Raw genomic sequence first — 10,346 nt, 5'->3', positions numbered from 1 at the left:
GAAATGTGTCTTATTCTGAATACGTGACCGGATATCTATTATTTTACACCGGCGAACCCTGCAACTTCGAGCCACCGTCCTTGACAAGCTTGACCCACGTGAGCAAATCAAGCGTCATAATTCCAGTTCTTCGTTTCATAAATGCGATCTGCATATACTTTTAAGTAACATATAGTACTTGACTTGGTTTCTAACTCCATCTGAATCGAGGCGAGCATGAGTGCTAGCACCAGATCAGTGTTGACGTTTCTCCAGCGTTGTGTGGCGCTGAGCCACCAGACGACCAGGTGTGCTCGTATTCCACGGCCCACTTGGACTTCCACGACCCGGACAGCGGCCTCCTTTCGGGGTTTGTGTCCTCTCCAGTGCATTGCCGTCGTGAGGACCACCCAACGTCGCCTGTGCAGCAAGGTAGCATTACCTCTTACAGGGGCGTATTTAATCATTTGGGGTGGCTCCAAGGGAATCACGTGAATGTACATTCATGGGCCCACAAACTTTTTCCACTTTTACTTAAAAACAGGAGTTGAATCATGACAATTGAACATGTGTACAGAGTTTGAGTGCCTGTCCCACTGTTCACTATTTTCTACATCCTCCTTGACTTCCAGGCACCGTGTGAGGAAGAATATCCTCCCCTTCCAGCCTACGAGACCGACACGGCACCCGCGAAGAGGAAAGAGCTGTACATCGTGCAAGTGATAGGCCTTCCGTGGTCATGCACTACCCAGGATATTGTCCACTTCTTTTCAGGTAAGCGCAAAAAAAAAAAAATACAGATCGGAATCAGGGGTTTTCCAGGCCCAGATCAAGGCAGAGGTGGGTTTGTTGTTACCATAAGCTGCTCTCACCAGTGCCTCATACTAACTTTTTCTCTTTAGTGTCAGACTCAGATTGAAGGAAAACCAGCTATCCAATGTAATATGCAGAAATGGTTGAAGTGTGAAAAAATCGTTGTCACAATTGTGTCTCCAGAGTGTCGTGTCCGCGACGGGACGTCGGGCGTGCACCTGACTGTGGACCACCAGGGTAGGCCATCGGGACGTGCCTTTGTGGAGCTGGAGCATGAGGAGGATGTGAGCAAAGCGCTGGAGAAGCACCGGCAGTACCTCGGACCTCGCTATGTGGAAGGTTTGAGCTCTCGACCTTCCACTCACTACACTTAACATTTTCAATGTTGTGGCCTCCTTAAAGCTGCAGATATCCTGATTAAAATTCTCAACTAATCATAGTGCAAGTGTACCTAATAAAATGGTGCACTCACCCTTCCTAGTGTATGAGGTAACAAACAACGATGCCGAGGACATCCTGAAGAAAGCGTTGTTGTTTCCCACCGACACCCGGGTGGTTCGGCTCCGAGGTCTCCCCTTCACCTGCACCGAGGACGACATTGTGCACTTCTTTACTGGTACGGTGCAGCTAATCCAGTGTAGCTGTTGCTAGTAGGTAAGTATGTAAAAATGCGTTTGTGTGTTTCAGGTTTGGACATTTTGGAGAAAGGCATCACCATGGTAATGAATAGCAGAGGGAAAAGGACGGGGGAGGCTTTTGTGTGGTTTTCCTCGCAGCAAGCGGCTGATGAAGCACTGCAAAGAGACAGAGAGCTCATAGGGAACAGGTCAGACATTCGAAGCGAACCCTCGTGATGTTAGGTAATGCGTACGTGTCTGCTCAGCTCGTTGTGGCAACATGTGGTATTGCAATAAAAGGCGCTCAACTCAAAACTTTGCCTGTAGAAGGTAAAAAAAAAAACTTCACTTAAACATCTTTCTCTCTCTCTCTATATATATATATCTATATATCTCTCAAACATAACTTATTTTCCCGTTAATTTTTTCCCCCCCTCTTCCTCTGACAGATACATTGAAGTGTTTCCCAGTTGCAGTCAAGAGATTCATTCAAAATGGCGGCATTCTTCAGAAAATGCAAACGAAACATCCAGGAGCAGGGTCAGACCTGCACTCGCACCCGACAACCCCGGTAAAAAAAAAAAAATCTAGTTCTTTTGTAAAACAAGACAGTTCATCACTTTATCCTTATTTTTAATTTAAAAAAAACAGAATTATGGTCTTATTTAATATAAATGTTTATCCATCTATCCTAAAATGTTTTTCTTAGCCGCTGCACCAGTCCCTGCTAAACTGTCCAACGTGTCACATCACGTCCACTTGAGAGGACTTCCCTTCCAGGCCTCTGGAGAGGATCTTGTAAAGGTAAACCTTATGTACGGACCACATGGCTTACTTGTGTCTGACAATTGTAAAAAGTCGATCGGGTTGTGCTACAGTTCTTCGCCCCGCTGGCGGTGTCCAGGATCCGCCTGGACCTGGGACCTAACGGCAGGCCGAGCGGCGAGGCCGAAGTTTACTTCGCCAGCCACTGTGACGCCGTGGCAGCAATGTCCAAAGACAGAATGTACATAGGTGAAGATTCACGCACTTGAAAGCGGCAGATATGTCTTTCCTTTGATTTTTGCAGCTCAACATTTTGGTTTTTAGGTGGAAGATACATTGAGCTGTTCCTCAATTCTGTGCCTGATAACGAAAGGTGAAAAAAGAAGCGCTTCTAAACCAGGTAAACGGATTTTGCTTCATTACCTTTTTTTAGATTTGCCATTTTCCTCTTGATGCTAACGTTTCCAATGTTTTTGTCTTTCTGCTGACACACAGATGTTCTTTATTCAAGTATGGCATCAAACAATAAACCATTCCTGGTTTCATCACATACGTGTCACTCGCTTCTTTTAAATGTAAATGAAGCATAGCTGATTTTTAAGTCCTTAAAGTTTTCAGTCTTGTCATTATATCGGCAACCGGGCAAAATGTCCTCATGACACCTAATGGCACCATCTTGTGTTTCTCCGCTACTTGGCAGATTTAAGATATGTGTTTTAATATATATTTTTTTTAAGTCTACTTGAAGTAGATGGTAGATCTGAAACATTTCACGGGGGTTGACTGCAGGTGTCCATTATGAGGAAATCTTAGGAGTGTTAAAAAGTGCATGTTGCAGTTCCAGTTGTAGCACAGCGTTCACGTTGGCGGTTCTTTATTTACGCTGGCGACGTGGAAGCGTACTGCTGCAGTAAATGCGCGTAGCAGGCGGAGCACACAACCTCGGGCAAGATGGACGACGGGAGCGGTAGCTCGTTGGCCACGCAGCGTTCGCAGAACACGCCGCCGCAGTTCTTGCACTGTTTCTGAAAAAACACAAAAGGGCGTTGGCGGAGAAGATTCTGCTTTTTTTTTATTTTATATGCAACCCCAGACCTAGCCCAAAAATGCATCTCCAAGGAACTATTTTGGAGTTGTCTTTTTGCCAATATCCTTTCTACTTTGCTGCCATCTTGTGGCCATAACAGGCAAATAGAAATATTTTTGGGGATGTGGTTCCTTTTTTCCGCATATAAACAAAACAATTTGCAAATTAATTTTCAGCAAGACACTTTAATTTTTTAAAAAAAAGAGGAAGCTGTATGTGTTATGACCCCCAGTACAGATTATCACGTTGGTACCTTTGTCTTGAGGAGTGAGTCTTTCAGCTCGCACATGCTGCACACAGAAGCTTCACTGTTGTCCACAAAGGGCTCATCCTGGACATGAACATATATATAACATCCATACATACATTTGCAATAAATGTGCATATATAACAAAAAAAGCAAACTTACCTCCTCATTGTCATCATCATCATAAGACGGGCAGAAGGACCTTGAGAAGATACAAATGTATAAAGATATAGATTGAAACACTTTAAAACGACTGCCGTGTTGGTGGGAGTACACACAAGCTGGAGTTTGGGCTGCTTTTGTCCTCTGCTGTCACTCTGAGGTCCTTCCTCACTGCCGGAGATCCCGATTGAGGCTGCAACACCAAAGCCTCGTCAGGAGACAAACAAATGCGAGACGGCACACAGTATGCTGCTTATATGAGCGCGAGTGTACTTGAGGGACATTCTCGCGCTGCGTGCTGCCCAGGTGGTGGTCTTGCTCCCTCCTTTGCTCCGCCTCCAGGTTGGACCTGGTGGAAAGCAGAAAAGTCCTCAGTTCAGCAATTTAGCAGTTTCTTAGTTTTTAGGACAGACCGTGTTGTTTTAGGGGGGTACCTGTGTTTCCGGAGCTGCTCCAGCTCCACCTCCAGGCTCTCGATCTTGTCCCCAAACTCGCGCTTGAAGAGGCGGTTGGCCTCTAGCACCGCCTCCTTTTCCCGCTCAGCCTGTTTGCATCTGATTTTTTTTTTTTTTGTGGGGGGGTAAATGATGATGGAGGGATGTAAAACAACTTTAACATAAAAGCAACTGAAAAGGGAGGCAGTGAATGAAGGGAATTTGGTGCAGAAATTGCGCGTGAATGCCGAAGAGCCGACAAATGAAGTGAAAGGGAATGAAGAAGGTGGGACTGAGAAAATAAACAAAGCTGAATCCTTCAGTTTAAAGGTATATATCTTTTTAAGTTATATTTATTCATTATTTATTATTATTGTTTATTTTTCTGCACAGTACTTTTATTTTGTAGATTTTGATTTCCCAATTTTTACAGCTTTTTAAAGAATTTTTCTTGTTGGATTTTTTGTTTTTCCTTTTTTGCTGTATGATTTTATTTCATTTCAGCAGGGGCGTGTAGACATTTGGTATCCACTGTATATGTTTATTTTCATTCATTTTTTGTACTTGAAGAATTTCAATCCTTTATCATACTTGGTTGATTAAAAAAATAAAATAAAATATGTCATCAGCTCTTCAGCCTTGAGACAATAAGCCAACTCACAAGAAGGCGCATGTGCCGGGAAGTCGGTTGGTATTTGTACGATTGTTTTATTAGCCTAATGGTTACAAGGACAAATGTCGACATACAGTACAGCTCTAAAATCCAGAAATGAATTGTCTTTCTCCCACGTGACCACTTCTTTGGACCACCCGCTCATGAGCAGGTGTGACAAGAAGCACGTGGGAGAACACAAGGATTTCCTTAAAGATGCATTGAGTCCGCTTTACTCGAAGCCGGTGGAAAGAAAAAAAACAAAAAGGGGAGCTCCCTAGTTTGGTTATTTGGCATTTTGGCGGGGCTACTGCTGCAGCTGCAGGAGCTTCTCAGCGGTCGAGTTGAGGTTCCTGGCCTGCTGCACCAAATGTTTCTCGCTAACCGCACCGTTCAAAATGAAGGAAATTACCAAAAAAGTGAGGCGAGAAAATGAGAAGGGGTGGTGAAGGGAAACAACAGGAGAATTTTGAACCAATAGGTTTGGAGGCGGCGGCGGCCATGATTCGGTGCAGTTGGGAAACGCTTACCTGCTCTCCAGCTGTTTGATGGTGCCTGACATCTGGCTAATTTTCTCCTCCAGACGGGCCACGGCGTCACTCTTCTGCTTGGAGCTGGCGTCGGCGCTCTGAGGAGGCCAGTTGGGTTAAGGCGGAACAATTTGGATCTAATTGTGATTTTTAAATGACGCAGACTTGTTTCCTGCGATGATATCTAAAGATGATGCGGACTGCTAAGCAGGAAAGCTAAACAGCGGCGTACTTGCGACTTGTGGCTGAGCTGCTGGTTGATGACGCGCAGGTCGTCCAGCTGCTGCCGCAGCTCCACCAGCGCGTCCTGCTTCTCGCATACGTCCTTCTCCAGCATCTTCATGGACAGTTCCATCTCCTGCTTCATGCCGATCTGCACCTCCAGCTCCTTCTCCACGTCCTGCAATAAAATGCTCAAATTTGAAATATACGTGCGCGTTCATTTAGCTGACGTTTATCAGCCGATTATCGAATCCCATAATTCCCGTCTTTCAATCAGAGATGCAAGTCAACCTTTCTAGAACAATATTTGTGCTAATTCGAAAACTCACCAGTCGAAGGAGCGTCTCCTCTTTGAGTTGCTTGCGCGTTTCGCCCAGCGCCGGGCCGTCGGCTGTTGCAGAGTCGCTTCTCAGTGCCTGAAAATGCCAGGAGAAGGCACAAAAGACTTTCAACTACAAACAAACGAGACACAGAAGTAACCGAAGGCGACGGCTCACCTTTCTGTTGGACTCCAGGTGATAGGAGCTCTCCTCTTTCACCCGCTCAACATCCTCTTGTAGTGTGATGATCCTGTTGTTGGCCACTGCCAGCTGAGCAGAGGAAAATGCCATGACCGGGACATTCGAGGACAAAATGACAGTGGTCAACGGCAAATTGTCAAGTACAGTTAGGGGTACCTCTTCTGTGAGCTTGGTGTTGGACTTCTCCAACGCGTCCACTTTGGCCTGGAGGTTATTTACGGAAGCACTACACACACACACAAGACAAGACACAACATGAGCTTTATTATTTATTCTCTCCCTTTCCTTTTTTTTTTTTTAAATGAGGATCTCGCTGGTGTGACAAACCTCAAGTGTCTGTTGAGCTCCTCCACGTAATTCTTCTGATCGAGTATGGCGGTGATCTGACCGTCACTGATACAAATCAACGTCAACATTTTTTTTCCCCAGGGGGATCCTTGAGGTTGAATACGTCAGAAAGCAGCCACACTCACCCTTCTGCACTCTTGCTGCTGTGGCCGCCGTCTTTTAGGTACATTGAGAAATCGATGACTCCAACCTGCGGAGAAAATGGAAGAATCGCTGAGAACCGAATCCATCCTGTGCTTGATTGAACCGGGTTGTATTAAGAGCCACACCGGAAAGAAAAAGCAATTGTACAATTGTGGTGATATTATTACAGGGGGGAAAAAGGTTTAGGTAATAAAGGACAATGGGGAAAAAAGATTTGCTGTCAAGAGGAACATCCATCTAAATCAAGATTTTTTTTTTTGTTTGTTTAATCTAAATATTTTTAAGATAAAAACAAAATGATCTTTTTAACACAAGACTTATACAGTGTTCCAAAAAATATAAAGTGAAGAAGACTTGACCCCCACCCAAATAGTAAAAGGCAAATATAGCAATGTAGCAAGATAGCTAGCTAGCTAGATGGTTACGTATAGATAGCTAGATGAAAAAAGGAAAACAAGCTGCTTCATGCCAGGCTAATGCTCTGGGTTCATTCCAGGAGACTCGGCCACTGTGAAGGTTGCTGAAAGTGGACCAACCTGCGAGTCCAGGTCTTCTCCTTTCATGCACAGGTTGGCGTCGATGACGTTGAGCCCGACGAGCAATCCGGCGATGACGGCTCCCTCCTCCTCCATCATCAGAGCGTTGGGCTCGTAGAATTCACTGCACGGGTAAAGAAAATGCTTTTGGGTTGACAACAAGTTTGAGGATAAAACGAAAAAATGCCAAGCTGGTCCTGAACCTCAGCAGGTCCTTCCTGTTGATGATGGTTTTCATGTAGTCGGACAGCTTCTTCTGCATCAGGGCAAGTCTTAACCAAGCGCGGCCTCTTCCTAGCGGCGTCCTGTCACAGTCGTAAAACAAGTCAATGAATTTCTCGGCATTTCAGATCAGCAAAAGCAACTTTTGAGACAGCTTGGCTGAATTTTAACTGACTTGAGTCCAGGCAGGTCTTTGACACTGGCGGTGATCTCCCCGGCCTCGGGCGTCAGCTTCTCCACCAGCTCCAAGGCACCCCAGAATGATTTGTTCTGGCCCAGGAAGGTCTTCTTGGCTGAGGGAGCAAAGACGACAACATCAGCAAGAATGAATGAGTCTAAATCAGATCGCTGGAGATAGAACCACTCATTGAGGAGCTCCAGGTTACGTCGCTGAGGTTACTTTTCAAGCCGTGCTTAAGGCAGTGCTCCATGACCACGAAAAACTGCTGCAGAGGCGCGTAGTCCGAGTCCAGTGTGCGTCCCAGGTTGAGCGCCGACTCGATCAGACCTTTGATGCTGAGCTTGGCCATGTTCATCAGGTTGAGCCTCTCGATGGTGATGGGGTCCTTGGGATCTACACGACACACAACGTGAAGCCACTGACAAAAGCCGCTACTGCAAAAAAATCAAAAAGTCCTTTTACTCTTTTCGTTTTATTATGTTTGAGCCACGATAACGCTTGAAACAGCTTCCATTGATGACAGAGATTTATTACGGATTAATGAAGGCGTTTGGGGGAAGGCGTGGCCAGAGACGAGGAAAGAGCGAGTCGGCAACGAGCCGCTCATTTTCGACTGCGGCGTCATGGCCATTTTTTTAACGTCGCCCAAAAACATCAACGTACATATCCTGCGGCGTCACATCCATGGACACGCCATCCCAATCCTACCTTCATGGGCCGGCTCGGGGTCCGGCGTGAGCGAGATGTCATTGAGCTCGCGCAGGCACAGCCACTCGCCGTCCACCGACACGCGGAAGTTACACAGATAGATGGTCTCCCGGGCGGCCTGCGTGATCTTGTCAGTGGTGGGCGTCGGCGTCTCGCTCTGTGGCGTCAAATCCGACATGGTGGCGGTGATGATGACTCGGCAAAAAAAACAACACCTAACAAGCGGTTGTGCTTGTTGCCCCGAAATTCCCAATGAGGGGACAAAAAGGATGTCTAGAGCAGGTCTCTCTCTCCTCCTCCTTGTGACTGACGGAGACGCTGCGCTTCCTCACTCCTCCACCCCTTCCCTCCCTTTTCTTCTCTTTTGTGCAGGCGATGGATTTAAAGGGGGAAAAAAACACAATCACCCACCACCCTCCTCTGGAGTCTGATTGGGGGCTGGTGGTGGCTGGATGCACACTGGGTGTTGACCAAGATGGCCGACCGCTGTGGCGGAGGAGGGCCGGGTAGCAGTCAGAGCTGCGTCACGTGAGCAGATGGTGCAAGAGAGAGATTGAGAGAGCGAGAGAAAGGGGGGAAGGGAGGATGGTGGTCCCCAGAGAGGCCAACTAAATGCTAATGATGTTCGTGAACAGCATGAGTTCCCCTTTTTGGGACATCTAATAAACAACCAATCAGCAGCAATGAGGCCAAAAACGATAAGATAAACCGAACGCGCCGGCATACCAATTTTCACCAGACTAAAATAGTGTTCACTATTGGAAGTTCAGCCATTTGCTCACTTTTTAATAAATCATCTGAAAAGCTGACCTGTTCTCTCTTTTTGTAACACGGCACAAGATGGAGCCAAAGCCCTGTCTAGTAGAAAAGTAGTAGCAGCGTCCCTATTAGGGCTGCAACAATTATCAGACTCCTCCATGCAAAAAAATAACTATATTGTGATTATTTAGTAGCCTTACTATGGCGCCATATCGTTATCATTACCATTATTACAGTAGTTATGATTATGAATACATACTGCTCTATGCTAATTCTCTTATTTAAACAAATATGTTGCGTTGTTATTGTTAGTTATCAAAACTAATATAGAAGATTTAAAACCACAATAAAATGTAGATTTATTCACTTTAATTAGGCAAAAGGTTTAAAAACACGAAAACTGACCAACAGGAAGTCTGACATGTGATTGGGTCACGTGATTCAACAAAGTTGTTGACGTTAGCATGTAGCTGGATTAGCTGTGACATAGTCTTCATTTCATTATCTTATCTTTATAATGACGTGCAAAAAAGTAAGTAGTTTGGTATATTTAATATATATTCAATCAGACGTTAGCTTATTTGGTTGGCTACCAGATAGCTAGTTAGCATATGTCAGACAGTCTCGTGACAGCAATGAACAATTTCATCAGTTAATCCAACTTGCAAAAAAAGTGTTTTACTATAAAATGGCTACCTGCATTACCATAGTACTCACTTTTCTGCTTCGATTCGACCCTCTCGATGTGGAAGTCATACTTGGGGGACAGCGAGGACCCACCACCCTTGCCGATCCTCACGTTGGCGGAGCTCAAAGCTTCCTTGAAATAAATCACCGAGGTGGGCAACAGTGTCTCGTCCGGGCTGTCGTCGCAGTGGCGGCGTCCGTTCTCATCCGAGGAACCGCGGAACCCGGAGGCGGGTGAGCGCGGTGGAAGCGCCGCCGTGGGCAAATCCCTGTCGGCCATCCCCGTGAATGAGCAACCCCACCCGGTCAAACTCACTTCATGTGATCAGTGGTTATGTAGCTCTGCGCTGGTTAGCTTAGGTCCCGCATGACCATAGCTACCGAACACAGCGCGCATCCAGCCCGCCGATACCACACCAAAATCGTTCGCGAGTACGTCCAAACTAGGTGTCACCCTCTTGGATGGTAAAACAACCACACACCTTTTTGCTAATCCGATGCTAATTTGGCGCGTCATCCGATGACGCCAGCAGTGATTGCACCCAAAGTAAGATGCGTCACTACTATGTTCGATTCCTGAACCAAATGGATGGAAATTCCTGTGTGACACTGGTGCTGCGCTTTTCAAGTGGAGTAAGTGGTAAATTGTTAAAATGGCAATTAAGATATACAGTCTGGAGGGTGGTGCGACTGCTAGGTGAAACTGTCCCGGCGGGGGGCTAAAGTTTAAAA

The 10,346-nt window shown here is 46.0% G+C and overlaps 2 protein-coding genes across 6 annotated transcripts; one reads left to right on the top strand and one right to left on the bottom strand.

Annotated features, from left to right (window-relative positions):
• The first annotated feature begins 26 nt into the window (after positions 1-26).
• grsf1 (G-rich RNA sequence binding factor 1) lies at positions 27-2,722 on the top strand. Its single transcript, XM_037259880.1, has 11 exons — positions 27-98; positions 211-411; positions 612-753; positions 976-1,131; positions 1,274-1,408; positions 1,480-1,618; positions 1,859-1,980; positions 2,119-2,213; positions 2,288-2,423; positions 2,499-2,574; positions 2,670-2,722. Exons 2-10 carry the CDS (start codon positions 217-219, stop codon positions 2,549-2,551), a joined length of 1,173 nt encoding a protein of 390 aa, XP_037115775.1. The 5' UTR covers positions 27-98; positions 211-216; the 3' UTR covers positions 2,552-2,574; positions 2,670-2,722.
• Positions 2,723-2,750: 28 nt separating this feature from the next.
• Positions 2,751-10,129, bottom strand: rufy3 (RUN and FYVE domain containing 3). Of its 5 annotated transcripts, none has more exons than XM_037259875.1 (18): positions 9,645-10,129; positions 7,680-7,853; positions 7,455-7,572; positions 7,261-7,362; positions 7,058-7,181; positions 6,503-6,567; positions 6,357-6,422; positions 6,186-6,255; positions 6,006-6,098; positions 5,838-5,924; positions 5,519-5,686; positions 5,287-5,384; positions 4,105-4,224; positions 3,944-4,019; positions 3,787-3,863; positions 3,671-3,710; positions 3,515-3,592; positions 2,751-3,199 (listed from the first exon to the last, which is right to left on the bottom strand). In XM_037259875.1, the coding sequence occupies exons 1-18, from the start codon at positions 9,892-9,894 to the stop codon at positions 3,053-3,055; spliced, it is 1,953 nt and encodes a 650-aa protein (XP_037115770.1). In that variant the 5' UTR covers positions 9,895-10,129; the 3' UTR covers positions 2,751-3,052. The 5 variants fall into 5 exon arrangements, with proteins under 5 accessions (XP_037115770.1, XP_037115771.1, XP_037115772.1 ...); XM_037259876.1 differs by having other exon boundaries at positions 3,515-3,577; XM_037259877.1 differs by lacking the exon at positions 9,645-10,129 and adding an exon at positions 8,169-8,826.
• Between the last annotated feature and the right edge of the window lie 217 nt (positions 10,130-10,346).

This window comes from Syngnathus acus, chromosome 9, assembly GCF_901709675.1.
Source record: "Syngnathus acus chromosome 9, fSynAcu1.2, whole genome shotgun sequence".
In the NCBI taxonomy this organism is placed as follows: domain Eukaryota; kingdom Metazoa; phylum Chordata; class Actinopteri; order Syngnathiformes; family Syngnathidae; genus Syngnathus; species Syngnathus acus.
The sequence above is the reverse complement of the archived record's forward strand: the minus strand, read 5'-3'. Positions and strand labels throughout refer to the sequence as shown.

Bases quoted from the DNA above. Each gene is read 5' to 3' on its own strand.
- grsf1 (XM_037259880.1), top strand. From the start codon at position 217: ATGAGTGCTAGCACCAGATCAGTGTTGACGTTTCTCCAGCGTTGTGTG. The intron at 754-975 runs GTAAGCGCAAAA...TTGTGTCTCCAG, and splicing joins TATTGTCCACTTCTTTTCAG to AGTGTCGTGTCCGCGACGGG. The intron at 2,214-2,287 runs GTAAACCTTATG...GTTGTGCTACAG, and splicing joins CTGGAGAGGATCTTGTAAAG to TTCTTCGCCCCGCTGGCGGT.
- rufy3 (XM_037259875.1), bottom strand. From the start codon at position 9,894: ATGGCCGACAGGGATTTGCCCACGGCGGCGCTTCCACCGCGCTCACCC. The intron at 6,256-6,356 runs GTTTGTCACACC...GTGTGTGTGTAG, and splicing joins GAGCTCAACAGACACTTGAG to TGCTTCCGTAAATAACCTCC. The intron at 4,020-4,104 runs GTACCCCCCTAA...GCTTTCCACCAG, and splicing joins GAGCAGCTCCGGAAACACAG to GTCCAACCTGGAGGCGGAGC.